Genomic DNA, 16,228 nt, shown 5'->3' on the forward strand with positions numbered 1-16,228 from the left:
CATGGCTTTTCATATCACTGCTATGCGGATGATACTCAACTCTATCTGTCCTTCCCGTCCGACGACCCCCCTGTCTCGACGCGGATCTCGGACTGTCTCGCTGACATATCCACATGGATGAAGGATTATCATCTTCAACTAAATCTGGCGAAAACAGAACTGCTGGTCTTCCCGGCCAAACAAGGTATTAATCACAACATTGATATTAAAATTGACTCTCTATCTCTTGTTCCTACCAAGGCTGCAAGGAATCTAGGTGTCATTATTGATGACCAACTGACATTCTCGGACCATGTTGCCGCCGTCTCCCGGTCCTGCCGCTTTGCACTATTCAACATCCGAAAAGCCAGGCCGTACCTGACCCAATATGCTACTCAACTGCTGGTACAAACCTTGGTGATGTCCCGTCTCGACTACTGCAACGCCCTCTTAACAGGCTTGCCGGCCTGTGGGGTGAAGTCACTACAGATGATACAGAATGCGGCGGCGCGGCTGGTGTTCAACCGGCCAAAGAGGGCACATGTCACTCCGCTGCTCATCGAGCTCCACTGGTTACCTGTAGCCGCTCGCATCAAGTTCAAGTCTTTTATGCTGGCCTACAGAGTGATTGCTGGGAATGCTCCCACCTACTTAAATGCTCTTGTAAGAGCACATGTTGCCCCCCGGGTGCTGCGCTCGTCAAATGAGCGTCGCCTGGCTCTGCCGGCCATACAGCCACGGCAATCCAGGCTATTCTCATTTGTACTTCCACGTTGGTGGAACGAGCTGCCAAAAATGACCAGAGCAGGGACCTCCCTCTCTGTCTTTAAGAAGCACTTGAAGACCCAGCTATTCAGTGAGTACCTCCTCTCCTAGCCTACAATTACTTAGCACTACCTCGCAGTATTTATTGTTACACTAATGCCTCTGCCACAATATAGCTTGAATGTTATTCTCCCTTGTAAGTCGCTTTAGATAAAAGCGTGTGCTAAATGACTAAATGTAAATGTAAATGTAAATGGTCCTCGCCGTGTCCCTAAGTCCTCCAAACGCAGCCACCCGGTTTTTGATGCTGCTCACTGAGCAGGCCTTGTCCAGACTGTCCTTCTTCACCTTCACCTTGCGAGGGTGGCGTTCAGACTCTTGGACCTGCACGCAGGGTACATTCTGTCCTCGGCCATCAGCAAGTGTTCTGAATCGACTTTTGTACTTTCAGGAATAAACATGAATACTTTAGAGAAGCATGAGGCCTTAAAAGTGTGTGCAAAAGTGATACCTGAACCATTAATGGTCAGAGCAACAAATAATGTTGAAATAGTGGGTTGGCCTGGAGAGTCCTCCCTTCTATAATTTTTTTATTTTATTTGCCATTGCATTCTGTGAGAGAAAAATGCAAATGATCAACTATTAAAATGAGCACAATTGCCTCTTGCTGTTGAAGTTGTTTAAAACATTGCCTCTGGATTTTCACGGAGCCCCCTTCCGAGTTTATGTAAAGAGACTGTTCTTTCTCCACAATGTCAATTGTAATATTGAAGAACCAGATCACATTTCATCCTCATACAGAGATAAGGATTACCCCAGGGGAGCTTGAAAGAGCATTGTAAGGGATATTCGGCTGCGTCTGCGACCAGAGTTTACTAGTACCTGTGAAATCACTGTTTAAAGGTAACACCCGGGGAGACGATTGAGGGGCACAGTTTTGTAAATGACATCTGAGCAATGGCACACAACCTCTCTTTGGTATAAAACTGTCTTGGTCAGTAATAGAGGCAGACTGATCAGAACACTGCTTTGGAGCAGCACTGAATATTTATCTTTATTTACTAGAATAAATATCTTTAATATTCTCAGTTTTGTTTCCTTGTAGTGGGCAGATTAACCTCACCAACCACACAGGAACGTTTCTTCAACAATTCCCTAAAGCATCTTAAATTCGAACAGGTTCATGTGCAATTCCACCACAGAAGTAAAATGCACATTTATTACAGATATCTCCTCTTCTGCAAGTGTATGTGTGTACGTGTGTAAGTATTCAGCGGACCAGCCTCGGTAAACAACAGAATGATCTGCTTGGTAAATTATAATCTTATCTAACTCTGACTTAGTTTTATCCAACAGAAAATCGCAGCATGACTAATGAATAATCATAAATAATCTCAAACTGGAACTACCACTGTGTTATTGCCCAGAAGTTTAACCCAAAATACCAGTTTATCTATATCATTTTTAATTGTTTTGATGGATATGATGACTTAACTTAACCTGGTACTACCTACAACATCTATTAAGCCATTCCGCCCATTGTTAATCCTATTTATACACTTGTGATATGTATAATAAAGATGCTTCTAATGGCACCTGCCTTGGCTAATGTACATCCCTTTGTTAAACATTTTAGCAAAACAATCAAAACAGTGCAAATGAATATTCCCCAGTCAAGAGGTGTCTTTGGGGCTGGTCCTCGCCGTGTCCCCAGGTCTTCCAAACACAGCCATCCAGTTTTTGATGCTGCTCACTGAGCAGGCCTTGTCCAGACTGTCCTTCTTCACCTTCACCTTGCGAGGGTGGCGTTCAGACTCTTGGATCTGCACGCAGGGTACATTCTGTCCTCGGCCATCAGCAAGTGTTCTGAATCGACTTTTGTACTTTCAGGAATGAACATGAATACTTTAGAGAAGCATGAGGCCTTAAAAGTGTGTGCAACAGTGATACCTGACCCATTAATGGTCAGAGCAACAAATAATGTTGAAATAGTGGGTTGGCCTGGAGAGTCCTCCCTTCTCAGCTTTATTTAGGCATTAGAGTGCAGGACCCCAGCCCTTAATCCTGCCACAGACACACCTGGACAGGACAATATAAAAGCCCTGGACTGAGCAGACTCATTCACCAAGGAGTCTCTTAGAAGAACAAGAAGCTTCACTGCCAGGAACCACCAGACAGACCCTGAAGATGAATTCCTGTCTCAGCTTCCTCCTTTTGCTGCTGCTCGGCCTCTCCCAGGCTCAACCACTCACGGTGGAAGAAGTAGAAGCAGAGGTCCAGATGGACGATGACGAGGCGATGGACGATGACGATGGCGTGGACATCAGTGCCAAGATTCTGGCCGCCAACAATGGCTCCAGTGAGATCTTGATGGAGGGAGACCTGGTGTTTCCCAAAACCAGAAACGCAATGGCTTGTTGGGGCACCAGCTGCCTGTGGAGAAAAGGCGCCAAAGGCCTTGTGATTATTCCCTACACAGTTAGCAGAGCCTTCTCCAATGGGGACAGGCAGAAGATCGACAGAGCCATGAAGTCCTTCCACCGCAGCACCTGCATTCGCTTTGTGCCCTGGCAGAACCAGAACGATTTCATCAGCATCGAGAACAGAGACGGATGCTTCTCCTCTCTGGGGAGAACGGGGGGCAAACAGGTGCTCTCTCTCAGCAGGCCGGGCTGCGTCTACTACGGTATCATCCAGCACGAGATCAACCACGCTCTGGGCTTCCAGCACGAGCAGACCAGGAGCGACCGTGACCAGTACGTCAGGATCAACTGGGAGAACATCAACCCCGCCATGGCCTTCAACTTCTACAAGCATAATACAAACAACCTCAACACTCCCTACGACTACTCCTCCATCATGCACTACGGCAGAACAGCCTTCTCCATCCGGCGCGGAGCGGACAGCATCACTCCCATCCCCAACCCCAACATACAGATCGGCCAGAGACAGGGAATGTCCCGGATGGACATCGTGAGGCTCAACCGGCTGTACCGCTGCTAAGACCAACACCTGATCAAATTACAAACCAACATTTCATTCTTGATGCCAAATTGATCTTAATGCTAAATTCTGCATTTTCTATTGTTTTGTGTTATATCGGACAATAAACAAATTCTACTTGTCATCTGAGCATTGAAAGTATCGATTATTTGAATTTACTGTACAATAAAATGTATCATTATGCAAACAGGAAACAGAGTCATTTGATATCTTTTGGAACTGAATACAGTTTGTAACACATCCTAACAGTAATAAAAATGAATTGCAAAGAAGTACTGTTTAATGTGCAGTTTTTTATCATTCTGTTTGTCCATTGAGAGCTCACCACAATCCTTTACTGATGAACACCAAAGCATAAGGTTTACCTGCATGTAATCACCTATGAATGTGAATTGGCCTGTTTGTGCCCATCACGTCTGCATTATACTCCCTATCACTGCTTTACGTTCTTAACTCCTGTTGGAGTCAAACAAAGTACTTAAAAAAAGGATGTGTGGGAATCGGACAATTGACTAATATTGTAGACTGTGGGACTAAAGACATATTAATCCATGCTACTGCACTTGGAGTGTTACCCATGAATAGTATTATGTTATTCTCTTGAGGTTTTTCATTTAAATCCATCAATTCCATACATAGGTGAGAGAAATGTGAATCTGTTGGACGCAGAGGTAGTTATCATTCCCGTTAAATACCCATTTGGGAAGCAGAAAGAATCCCGCAAAGATCCTATAATTTTTTAAATTTTATTTGCCATTGCATTCTGTGAGAGAAAAATGCAAATGATCAACTATTTGAATGAGCACAATAGCCTCTTGCTGTTGAAGTTGTTTAAAACATTGCCTCTGGATTTTTAAGGAGCCCCCTTCAGAGTTCATGTAAAGAGACTGTTCTTTCTCCACAATGTCAATTGTAATATTGAAGAACCAGATCACATTTCATCCTCATACGGAGATAAGGATTACCCCAGGGGAGCTTGAAAGAGCATTGTAAGGGATATTCGGCTGCGTCTGCGACCAGAGTTTACTAGTACCTGTGAAATCACTGTTTAAAGGTAACACCCGGGGAGACGATTGAGGGGCACAGTTTTGTAAATGACATCTGAGCAATGGCACACAACCTCTCTTTGGTATAAAACTGTCTTGGTCAGTAATAGAGGCAGACTGATCAGAACACTGCTTTGGAGCAGCACTGAATATTTATCTTTTTTCACTAGAATAAATATCTTTAATATTCTCAGTTTTGTTTCCTTGTAGTGGGCAGATTAACCTCACCAACCACACAGGAGAATTTCTCCAACAATTCCCTAAAGCATTTTAAATTCGAGCAGGTTCATGTGCAATTCCACCACAGAAGTAAAATTCACATTTATTACAGATATCTCCTCTTCTGCAAGTGTATGTGTGTACGTGTGTAAGTATTCAGCTGACCAGCCTCGGTAAACAACAGAATGATCTGCTTGGTAAATTATAATCTTATCTAACTCTGACTTAGTTTTATCCAACAGAAAATCGCAGCATGACTCATTCATGAATAATCATAAATAATCTCCAACTGGAACTACCACTGTGTTATTGCCCAGAAGTTTAACCCAAAATACCAGTTTATCTATATCATTTTTAATTGTTTTGATGGATATGATGACTTAACTTAACCTGGTACTACCTACAACATCTATTAAGCCATTCCGCCCATTGTTAATCCTATTTATACACTTGTGATATGTATAATAAAGATGCTTCTAATGGCACCTGCCTTGGCTAATGTACATCCCTTTGTTAAACATTTTAGCAAAACAATCAAAACATTGCAAATGAATTTTCCCCAGTCAAGAGGTGTCTTTGGGGCTGGTCCTCGCCGTGTCCCCAGGTCATCCAAACACAGCCATCCAGTTTTTGATGCTGCTCACTGAGCAGGCCTTGTCCAGACTGTCCTTCTTCACCTTCACCTTGCGAGGGTGGCGTTCAGACTCTTGGATCTGCACGCAGGGTACATTCTGTCCTCGGCCATCAGCAAGTGTTCTGAATCGACTTTTGTACTTCAGGAATGAACATGAATACTTTAGAGAAGCATGAGGCCTTAAAAGTGTGTGCAACAGTGATACCTGACCCATTAATGGTCAGAGCAACAAATAATGTTGAAATAGTGGGTTGGCCTGGAGAGTCCTCCCTTCTCAGCTTTATTTAGGCATTAGAGTGTAGGACCCCAGCCCTTAATCCTGCCACAGACACACCTGGACAGGACAATATAAAAGCCCTGGACTGAGCAGACTCATTCACCAAGGAGTCTCTTAGAAGAACAAGAAGCTTCACTGCCAGGAACCACCAGACAGACCCTGAAGATGAATTCCTGTCTCAGCTTCCTCCTTTTGCTGCTGCTCGGCCTCTCCCAGGCTCAACCACTCACGGTGGAAGAAGTAGAAGCAGAGGTCCAGATGGACGATGACGAGGCGATGGACGATGACGATGGCGTGGACATCAGTGCCAAGATTCTGGCCGCCAACAATGGCTCCAGTGAGATCTTGATGGAGGGAGACCTGGTGTTTCCCAAAACCAGAAACGCAATGGCTTGTTGGGGCACCAGCTGCCTGTGGAGAAAAGGCGCCAAAGGCCTTGTGATTATTCCCTACACAGTTAGCAGAGCCTTCTCCAACGGGGACAGGCAGAGGATCGACAGAGCCATGAAGTCCTTCCACCGCAGCACCTGCATTCGCTTTGTGCCCTGGCAGAACCAGAACGATTTCATCAGCATCGAGAACAGAGACGGATGCTTCTCCTCTCTTGGGAGAACGGGGGGCAAACAGGTGCTCTCTCTCAGCAGGCCGGGCTGCGTCTATTACGGTATCATCCAGCACGAGATCAACCACGCTCTGGGCTTCCAGCACGAGCAGACCAGGAGCGACCGTGACCAGTACGTCAGGATCAACTGGGAGAACATCAACCCCGCCATGGCCTTCAACTTCTACAAGCATAATACAAACAACCTCAACACTCCCTACGACTACTCCTCCATCATGCACTACGGCAGAACAGCCTTCTCCATCCGGCGCGGAGCGGACAGCATCACTCCCATCCCCAACCCCAACATACAGATCGGCCAGAGACAGGGAATGTCCCGGATGGACATCGTGAGGCTCAACCGGCTGTACCGCTGCTAAGACCAACACCTGATCAAATTACAAACCAACATTTCATTCCTGATGCCAAATTGATCTTAATACTAAAATCTGCATTTTCTATTGTTTTGTGTTATATCGGACAATAGACAAATTCTACTTGTCATCTGAGCATTGAAAGTATCGATTATTTGAATTTACTGTACAATAAAATGTATCATTATGCAAACAGGAAACAGAGTCATTTGATATCTTTTGGAACTGAATACAGTTTGTAACACATCCTAACAGTAATAAAAATGAATTGCAAAGAAGTACTGTTTAACGTGCAGTTTTTTTATCATTCTGTTTGTCCATTGAGAGCTCAACACAACCCTTTACTGATGAACACCAAAGCATAAGGTTTACCTGCATGTAATCACCTATGAATGTGAATTGGCCTGTTTGTGCCCATCACGTCTGCATTATACTCCCTATCACTGCTTTACGTTCTTAACTCCTGTTGGAGTCAAACAAAGTACTTAAAAAAAGGATGTGTGGGAATCGGACAATTGACTAATATTGTAGACTGTGGGACTAAAGACATATTAATCCATGCTACTGCACTTGGAGTGTTACCCATGAATAGTATTATGTTATTCTCTTGAGGTTTTTCATTTAAATCCATCAATTCCATACATAGGTGAGAGAAATATGAATCTGGTGGACGCAGAGGTAGTTATCATTCCCGTTAAATACCCATTTAGGAAGCAGAAAGAATCCCGCAAAGATCCTTTAATTTTTTTAATTTTATTTGCCATTGCATTCTGTGAGAGAAAAATGCAAATGATCAACTATTTGAATGAGCACAATAGCCTCTTGCTGTTGAAGTTGTTTAAAACATTGCCTCTGGATTTTTAAGGAGCCCCCTTCAGAGTTTATGTAAAGAGACTGTTCTTTCTCCACAATGTCAATTGTAATATTGAAGAACCAGATCACATTTCAACCTCATGCGGAGATAAGGATTACCCCAGGGGAGCTTGAAAGAGCATTGTAAGGGATATTCGGCTGCGTCTACGACCAGAGTTTACTAGTACCTGTGAAATCACTGTTTAAAGGTAACACCCGAGGAGACGATTGAGGGGCACAGTTTTGTAAATGACATCTGAGCAATGGCACACAACCTCTCTTTGGTATAAAACTGTCTTGGTCAGTAATAGAGGCAGACTGATCAGAACACTGCTTTGGAGCAGCACTGAATATTTATCTTTATTTACTAGAATAAATATCTTTAATATTCTTAGTTTTGTTTCCTTGTAGTGGGCAGATTAACCTCACCAACCACACAGGAACGTTTCTTCAACAATTCCCTAAAGCATCTTAAATTCGAACAGGTTCATGTGCAATTCCACCACAGAAGTAAAATGCACATTTATTACAGATATCTCCTCTTCTGCAAGTGTATGTGTGTACGTGTGTAAGTATTCAGCTGACCAGCCTCGGTAAACAACAGAATGATCTGCTTGGTAAATTATAATCTTATCTAACTCTGACTTAGTTTTATCCAACAGAAAATTGCAGCATGACTCATTCATGAATAATCATAAATAATCTCCAACTGGAACTACCACTGTGTTATTGCCCAGAAGTTTAACCCAAAATACCAGTTTATCTATATCATTTTTAATTGTTTTGATGGATATGATGACTTAACTTAACCTGGTACTACCTACAACATCTATTAAGCCATTCCGCCCATTGTTAATCCTATTTATACACTTGTGATATGTATAATAAAGATGCTTCTAATGGCACCTGCCTTGGCTAATGTACATCCCTTTGTTAAACATTTTAGCAAAACAATCAAAACAGTACAAATGAATATTCCCCAGTCAAGAGGTGTCTTTGGGGCTGGTCCTCGCCGTGTCCCCAGGTCATCCAAACACAGCCATCCAGTTTTTGATGCTGCTCACTGAGCAGGCCTTGTCCAGACTGTCCTTCTTCACCTTCACCTTGCGAGGGTGGCGTTCAGACTCTTGGACCTGCGCGCAGGGTACATTCTGTCCTCGGCCATCAGCAAGTGTTCTGAATCGACTTTTGTACTTTCAGGAATGAACATGAATACTTTGGAGAAGCATGAGGCCTTAAAAGTGTGTACAACAGTGATACCTGAACCATTAATGGTCGGAGCAACAAATAATGTTGAAATAGTGGGTTGGCCTGGAGAGTCCTCCCTTCTTAGGTTTTTTTAGGCATTAGAGTGTAGGACCCCAGCCCTTAATCCTGCCACAGACACACCTGGACAGGACAATATAAAAGCCCTGGACTGAGCAGACTCATTCACCAAGGAGTCTCTTAGAAGAACAAGAAGCTTCACTGCCAGGAACCACCAGACAGACCCTGAAGATGAATTCCTGTCTCAGCTTCCTCCTTTTGCTGCTGCTCGGCCTCTCCCAGGCTCAACCACTCACGGTGGAAGAAGTAGAAGCAGAGGTCCAGATGGACGATGACGAGGCGATGGACGATGACGATGGCGTGGACATCAGTGCCAAGATTCTGGCCGCCAACAATGGCTCCAGTGAGATCTTGATGGAGGGAGACCTGGTGTTTCCCAAAACCAGAAACGCAATGGCTTGTTGGGGCACCAGCTGCCTGTGGAGAAAAGGCGCCAAAGGCCTTGTGATTATTCCCTACACAGTTAGCAGAGCCTTCTCCAATGGGGACAGGCAGAAGATCGACAGAGCCATGAAGTCCTTCCACCGCAGCACCTGCATTCGCTTTGTGCCCTGGCAGAACCAGAACGATTTCATCAGCATCGAGAACAGAGACGGATGCTTCTCCTCTCTGGGGAGAACGGGGGGCAAACAGGTGCTCTCTCTCAGCAGGCCGGGCTGCGTCTACTACGGTATCATCCAGCACGAGATCAACCACGCTCTGGGCTTCCAGCACGAGCAGACCAGGAGCGACCGTGACCAGTACGTCAGGATCAACTGGGAGAACATCAACCCCGCCATGGCCTTCAACTTCTACAAGCATAATACAAACAACCTCAACACTCCCTACGACTACTCCTCCATCATGCACTACGGCAGAACAGCCTTCTCCATCCGGCGCGGAGCGGACAGCATCACTCCCATCCCCAACCCCAACATACAGATCGGCCAGAGACAGGGAATGTCCCGGATGGACATCGTGAGGCTCAACCGGCTGTACCGCTGCTAAGACCAACACCTGATCAAATTACAAACCAACATTTCATTCCTGATGCCAAATTGATCTTAATGCTAAAATCTGCATTTTCTATTGTTTTGTGTTATTTGAATTTACTGTACAATAAAATGTATCATTATGCAAACAGGAAACAGAGTAATTTGATATCTTTTGTAACTGAATACAGTTTGTAACACATCCTAACAGTAATAAAATAGAATTGCAAAAAAGTACTGTTTAACGTGCATTCATTTATCATTCTGTTTGTCCATTGAGAGCTCAACACAACCCTTTACTGATGAACACCAAAGCATAAGGTTTACCTGCATGTATTCACCTATGAATGTGAATTGGCCTGTTTGTGCCCATCACGTCTGTATTATACTCCCTATCACTGCTTTACGTTCTTAACTCCTGTTGGAGTCAAACAAAGTACTTAAAAAAAGGATGTGTGGGAATCGGACAATTGACTAATATTGTAGACTGTGGGACTAAAGACATATTAATCCATGCTACTGCACTTGGAGTGTTACCCATGAATAGTATTATGTTATTCTCTTGAGGTTTTTCATTTAAATCCATCAATTCCATACATAGGTGAGAGAAATATGAATCTGGTGGACGCAGAGGTAGTTATCATTCCCGTTAAATACCCATTTAGGAAGCAGAAAGAATCCCGCAAAGATCCTTTAATTTTTAAAATTTTATTTGCCATTGCATTCTGTGAGAGAAAAATGCAAATGATCAACTATTTGAATGAGCACAATAGCCTCTTGCTGTTGAAGTTGTTTAAAACATTGTTTCTGGATTTTTAAGGAGCCCCCTTCAGAGTTAATGTAAAGAGGCTGTTCTTTCTCCACAATGTCAATTGTAATATTGAAGAACCAGATCACATTTCATCCTCATACAGAGATAAGGATTACCCCAGGGGAGCTTGAAAGAGCATTGTAAGGGATATTCGGCTGCGTCTGCGACCAGAGTTTACTAGTACCTGTGAAATCACTGTTTAAAGGTAACACCCGAGGAGATGATTGAGGGGCACAGTTTTGTAAATGACATCTGAGCAATGGCACACAACCTCTCTTTGGTATAAAACTGTCTTGGTCAGAAATAGAGGCAGACTGATAAGAACACTGCTTTGGAGCAGCACTGAATATTTATCTTTATTTACTAGAATAAATATCTTTAATATTCTCAGTTTTGTTTCCTTGTAGTGGGCAGATTAACCTCACCAACCACACAGAGAATTTCTCCAACAATTCCCTAAAGCATTTTAAATTCGAGCAGGTTCATGTGCAATTCCACCACAGAAGTAAAATGCACATTTATTACAGATATCTCCTCTTCTGCAAGTGTATGTGTGTAAGTGTGTACGTATTCAGCTGACCAGCCTGGGTAAACAACAGAATGATCTGCTTGGTAAATTATAATCTTATCTAACTCTGACTTAGTTTTATCCAACAGAAAATAGCAGCATGACTCATTCATGAATAATCATAAATAATCTCAAACTGGAACTACCACTGTGTTATTGCCCAGAAGTTTAACCCAAAACGCCAGTTTATCTCTATCATTTTGAAGTGTTTTGATGGATATGATGACTTAACTTAAGTTGATACTACCTACAACATCTATTAAGCCATTTCGCCCATTGTTAATCCTATTTATACACTTGTGATATGTATAATATACATGCCTTTAATAGCACCTGCTTTGGTTAATGTACATCCCTTCATTAAACATTTTAGCAAAACAATCAAAACAATACAATGAATATTCCCCATTCAAGAGGTGTCTTTGGGGCTGGAGCTTGATCTCATTCTTGCTCGGAGCTGCACCACGGACAACCTAAGGGTCACTCCTCTTCATCTCTCAGACCACTTCTTCATCCACTTCAATGTCCAGCTACCAAAACAACCCCCCACCTCCCCACCCATGGTCACTATCCGCCGCAATCTCCGCAACCTGTCTCCCACCCACTTCTCCTCTGTGCTCTCCTCTTCTCTTCCGCCCCACGGCACTTTCTCCTCTCTGCAAGTTAATGATGCCACTGACTCTCTCTCGTCCACCTTGAGCTCATGTCTGGATAGCCTGTGTCCACTATCCACCAGACCCGCTCGATCAACCCAGTCGCACCCATGGCTGACTGACACCCTCCGGACAACGCGCACTGACCTCAGAGCAGCCGAGAGGAAATGGCACAAATCCAAAACAATTGAAGATCTTGCAAGCTACTAGACACTGCTGTCCTCCTTCTCTTCCAGCATCACTGCTGCTAAGAAGGCCTTCTTCAACGAAAGGATCAACGGTGCCACAGACACACGTAAGGTATTCGCCACCTTCATGTCTCTGCTTTACCCTCCACCACCTCCCCCAGCTACTAACCTCACTGCTGACTGCCTTGCCTCCTATTTTACTAACAAAGTGGCAGCCATCAGCAGCCAATTCACTAAACAACTTACTCACAACCTGTCTTCTCCAGCCCTAGGCTCATCGTTCCCTGGTTTCACCCCCCTCGCTGAAAGTGAGATATCTAAACTACTAACATGTAGCCGTCCTACTACCTGTCCGCTAGATCCGATCCCATCTAACCTCCTTCAAGCCATATCACGACTATCACCCCGGCAATCACACATATGATTAATTCTTCCCTAACTTCCGACACTTTCCCCTCCGCTTTCAAAGTGACTCTGGTCGCACCACTGCTCAAAAAACCCTCACTCGATCCCAATCAAGTAGAAAACTATTGGCCGGTCTCTCTCCTCCCATTCCTTTCCAAAACCTTAGAGAGGGCGGTCTCTAGACAGGTTACAGAGTACCTGTCAAGAAACAATCTTCTCGATACACTTCAATCTGGCTTCAAAAGTGGTCACTCCACCGAAACAGCCCTGTTGTCTGTGACAGAGGCCTTAAAAACTGCTAGAGCTGCTGCCAAATCCTCGGTTCTCATTCTGCTAGACTTATCAGCTGCTTTTGACACTGTCAATCACAGCATACTCCTGTCCATACTCTCAAGTATGGGCATAATGGGCAGTGCACTTCCTGGTTCGAATCTTACCTCACTGGGCGCTCGTTCAGTGTGACATGGCGAGGCCAGCTGTCTGTGCCTCACAACCTCACCACAGGGGTGCCCCAAGGCTCGGTGCTAGGACCCCTCCTCTTTGCCATATACACCACCTCACTGGGCCCGATCATCCGCTCACATGGCTTTTCATATCACTGCTATGCGGATGATACTCAACTCAATCTGTCCTTCCCGCCCGAGGACCCCCCTGTCTCGACGCGGATCTCGGACTGTCTCGCTGACATATCCACATGGATGAAGGATTATCATCTTCAACTAAATCTGGCGAAAACAGAACTGCTGGTCTTCCCGGCCAAACAAGGTATTTATCACAACATTGATATTAAAATCGACTCTCTATGTCTTGTTCCTACCAAGGCTGCAAGGAATCTTGGTGTCATTATTGATGACCAACTGACATTCTCGGACCATGTTGCCGCCGTCTCCCGGTCCTGCCGCTTTGCACTATTCAACATCCGAAAAGCCAGGCCGTACCTGACCCAATATGCCACTCAACTGCTGGTACAAACCTTGGTGATGTCCCGTCTCGACTACTGCAACGCCCTCTTAACAGGCTTGCCGGCCTGTGCGGTGAAGCCACTACAGATGATACAGAATGTGGCGGCGCGACTGGTGTTCAACCAGCCAAAGAGGGCACATGTCACTCCGCTGCTCATCGAGCTCCACTGGTTACCTGTAGCCGCTCGCATCAAGTTCAAGTCTCTTATGCTGGCCTACAGAGTGATTTCTGGGAATGCTCCCACCTACTTAAATGCTCTTGTAGGAGCACATGTTGCCCCCCGGGTGCTGCGCTCGTCAAATGAGCGTCGCCTGGCTCTGCCGGCCATACAGCCACGGCAATCCAGGCTATTCTCATTTGTAGTTCCACGTTGGTGGAACGAGCTGCCAAAAAGGACCAGAGCAGGGACCTCCCTCTGTGTCTTTAAGAAGCACTTGAAGACCCAGCTATTCAGTGAGTACCTCCTCTCCTAACCTACAATTACTTAGCACTACCTCGCAGTATTTATTGTTACACTAATGCCTCTGCCGCAGTGTAGCTTGAATGTTATTCTCCCTTGTAAGTCACTTTGGATAAAAGCGTCTGCTAAATGACTAAATATAAATGTAAATGTAAATGGTCCTCTCCGTGTCCCTAGGTCCTCCAAACGCAGCCACCCGTTTTTTGATGCTGCTCACTGAGCAGGCCTTGTCCAGACTGTCCTTCTTCACCTTCACCTTGCGAGGGTGGCGTTCAGACTCTTGGACCTGCGCGCAGGGTACAATCTGTCCTCGGCCATCAGCAAGTGTTCTGAATCGACTTTTGTACTTTCAGGAATGAACATGAATACTTTGGAGAAGCATGAGGCCTTAAAAGTGTGTACAACAGTGATACCTGAACCATTAATGGTCAGAGCAACAAATAATGTTGAAATAGTGGGTTGGCCTGGAGAGTCCTCCCTTCTCAGCTTTATTTAGGCATTAGAGTGCAGGACCCCAGCCCTTAATCCTGCCACAGACACACCTGGACAGGACAATATAAAAGCCCTGGACTGAGCAGACTCATTCACCAAGGAGTCTCTTAGAAGAACAAGAAGCTTCACTGCCAGGAACCACCAGACAGACCCTGAAGATGAATTCCTGTCTCAGCTTCCTCCTTTTGCTGCTGCTCGGCCTCTCCCAGGCTCAACCTCTCACGGTGGAAGAAGTAGAAGCAGAGGTCCAGATGGACGATGACGAGGTGATGGACGATGACGATGGCGTGGACATCAGTGCCAAGATTCTGGCCGCCAACAATGGCTCCAGTGAGATCTTGATGGAGGGAGACCTGGTGTTTCCCAAAACCAGAAACGCAATGGCTTGTTGGGGCACCAGCTGCCTGTGGAGAAAAGGCGCCAAAGGCCTTGTGATTATTCCCTACACAGTTAGCAGAGCCTTCTCCAACGGAGACAGGCAGAAGATCGACAGAGCCATGAAGTCCTTCCACCGCAGCACCTGCATTCGCTTTGTGCCCTGGCAGAACCAGAACGATTTCATCAGCATCGAGAACAGAGACGGATGCTTCTCCTCTCTGGGGAGAACGGGGGGCAAACAGGTGCTCTCTCTCAGCAGGCCGGGCTGCGTCTACTACGGTATCATCCAGCACGAGATCAACCACGCTCTGGGCTTCCAGCACGAGCAGACCAGGAGCGACCGTGACCAGTACGTCAGGATCAACTGGGAGAACATCAACCCCGCCATGGCCTTCAACTTCTACAAGCATAATACAAACAACCTCAACACTCCCTACGACTACTCCTCCATCATGCACTACGGCAGAACAGCCTTCTCCATCCGGCGCGGAGCGGACAGCATCACTCCCATCCCCAACCCCAACATACAGATCGGCCAGAGACAGGGAATGTCCCGGATGGACATCGTGAGGCTCAACCGGCTGTACCGCTGCTAAGACCAACACCTGATCAAATTACAAACCAACATTTCATTCCTGATGCCAAATTGATCTTAATACTAAAATCTGCATTTTCTATTGTTTTGTGTTATATCGGACAATAGACAAATTCTACTTGTCATCTGAGCATTGAAAGTATCGATTATTTGAATTTACTGTACAATAAAATGTATCATTATGCAAACAGGAAACAGAGTCATTTGATATCTTTTGGAACTGAATACAGTTTCTAACACATATTTAACAGTAATAAAAATGAATTGCAAAGAAGTACTGTTTAACGTGCAGTTTTTTTTATCATTCTGTTTGTCCATTGAGAGCTCAACACAACCCTTTACTGATGAACACCAAAGCATAAGGTTTACCTGCATGTATTCACCTATGAATGTGAATTGGCCTGTTTGTGCCCATCACGTCTGCATTATACTCCCTATCACTGCTTTACGTTCTTAACTCCTGTTGGAGTCAAACAAAGTACTTAAAAAAAGGATGTGTGGGAATCGGACAATTGACTAATATTGTAGACTGTGGGACTAAAGACATATTAATCCATGCTACTGCACTTGGAGTGTTACCCATGAATAGTATTATGTTATTCTCTTGAGGTTTTTCATTTAAATCCATCAATTCCATACATAGGTGAGAGAAATATGAATCTGGTGGA

At 44.8% G+C, this 16,228-nt stretch overlaps 4 protein-coding genes across 4 annotated transcripts; all 4 read left to right on the top strand.

Moving 5' to 3' along the window:
* Window positions 1-2,931: 2,931 nt before the first annotated feature.
* LOC307228398 (hatching enzyme 1.2-like) lies at window positions 2,932-3,747 on the top strand (the record flags this gene model as incomplete). Its single annotated transcript, XM_079998040.1, has 1 exon — window positions 2,932-3,747. The coding sequence occupies one exon, from the start codon at window positions 2,932-2,934 to the stop codon at window positions 3,745-3,747; it is 816 nt and encodes a 271-aa protein (XP_079854166.1).
* A 2,341-nt stretch (window positions 3,748-6,088) lies between these two features.
* On the top strand, window positions 6,089-6,904 carry LOC307228399 (hatching enzyme 1.2-like; the record flags this gene model as incomplete). Its single annotated transcript, XM_079998041.1, has 1 exon — window positions 6,089-6,904. One exon carries the CDS (start codon window positions 6,089-6,091, stop codon window positions 6,902-6,904), a length of 816 nt encoding a protein of 271 aa, XP_079854167.1.
* Window positions 6,905-9,247: 2,343 nt separating this feature from the next.
* On the top strand, window positions 9,248-10,063 carry LOC307228397 (hatching enzyme 1.2-like; the record flags this gene model as incomplete). The annotated part of the gene is made up of 1 exon (XM_079998039.1): window positions 9,248-10,063. The coding sequence occupies one exon, from the start codon at window positions 9,248-9,250 to the stop codon at window positions 10,061-10,063; it is 816 nt and encodes a 271-aa protein (XP_079854165.1).
* Window positions 10,064-14,745: 4,682 nt separating this feature from the next.
* LOC307227948 (hatching enzyme 1.2-like) lies at window positions 14,746-15,561 on the top strand (the record flags this gene model as incomplete). The annotated part of the gene is made up of 1 exon (XM_079997395.1): window positions 14,746-15,561. The coding sequence occupies one exon, from the start codon at window positions 14,746-14,748 to the stop codon at window positions 15,559-15,561; it is 816 nt and encodes a 271-aa protein (XP_079853521.1).
* Between the last annotated feature and the right edge of the window lie 667 nt (window positions 15,562-16,228).

Source organism: Zeus faber (genome assembly GCF_960531495.2).
Source record: "Zeus faber genome assembly, chromosome: 3".
Classification (NCBI taxonomy): domain Eukaryota; kingdom Metazoa; phylum Chordata; class Actinopteri; order Zeiformes; family Zeidae; genus Zeus; species Zeus faber.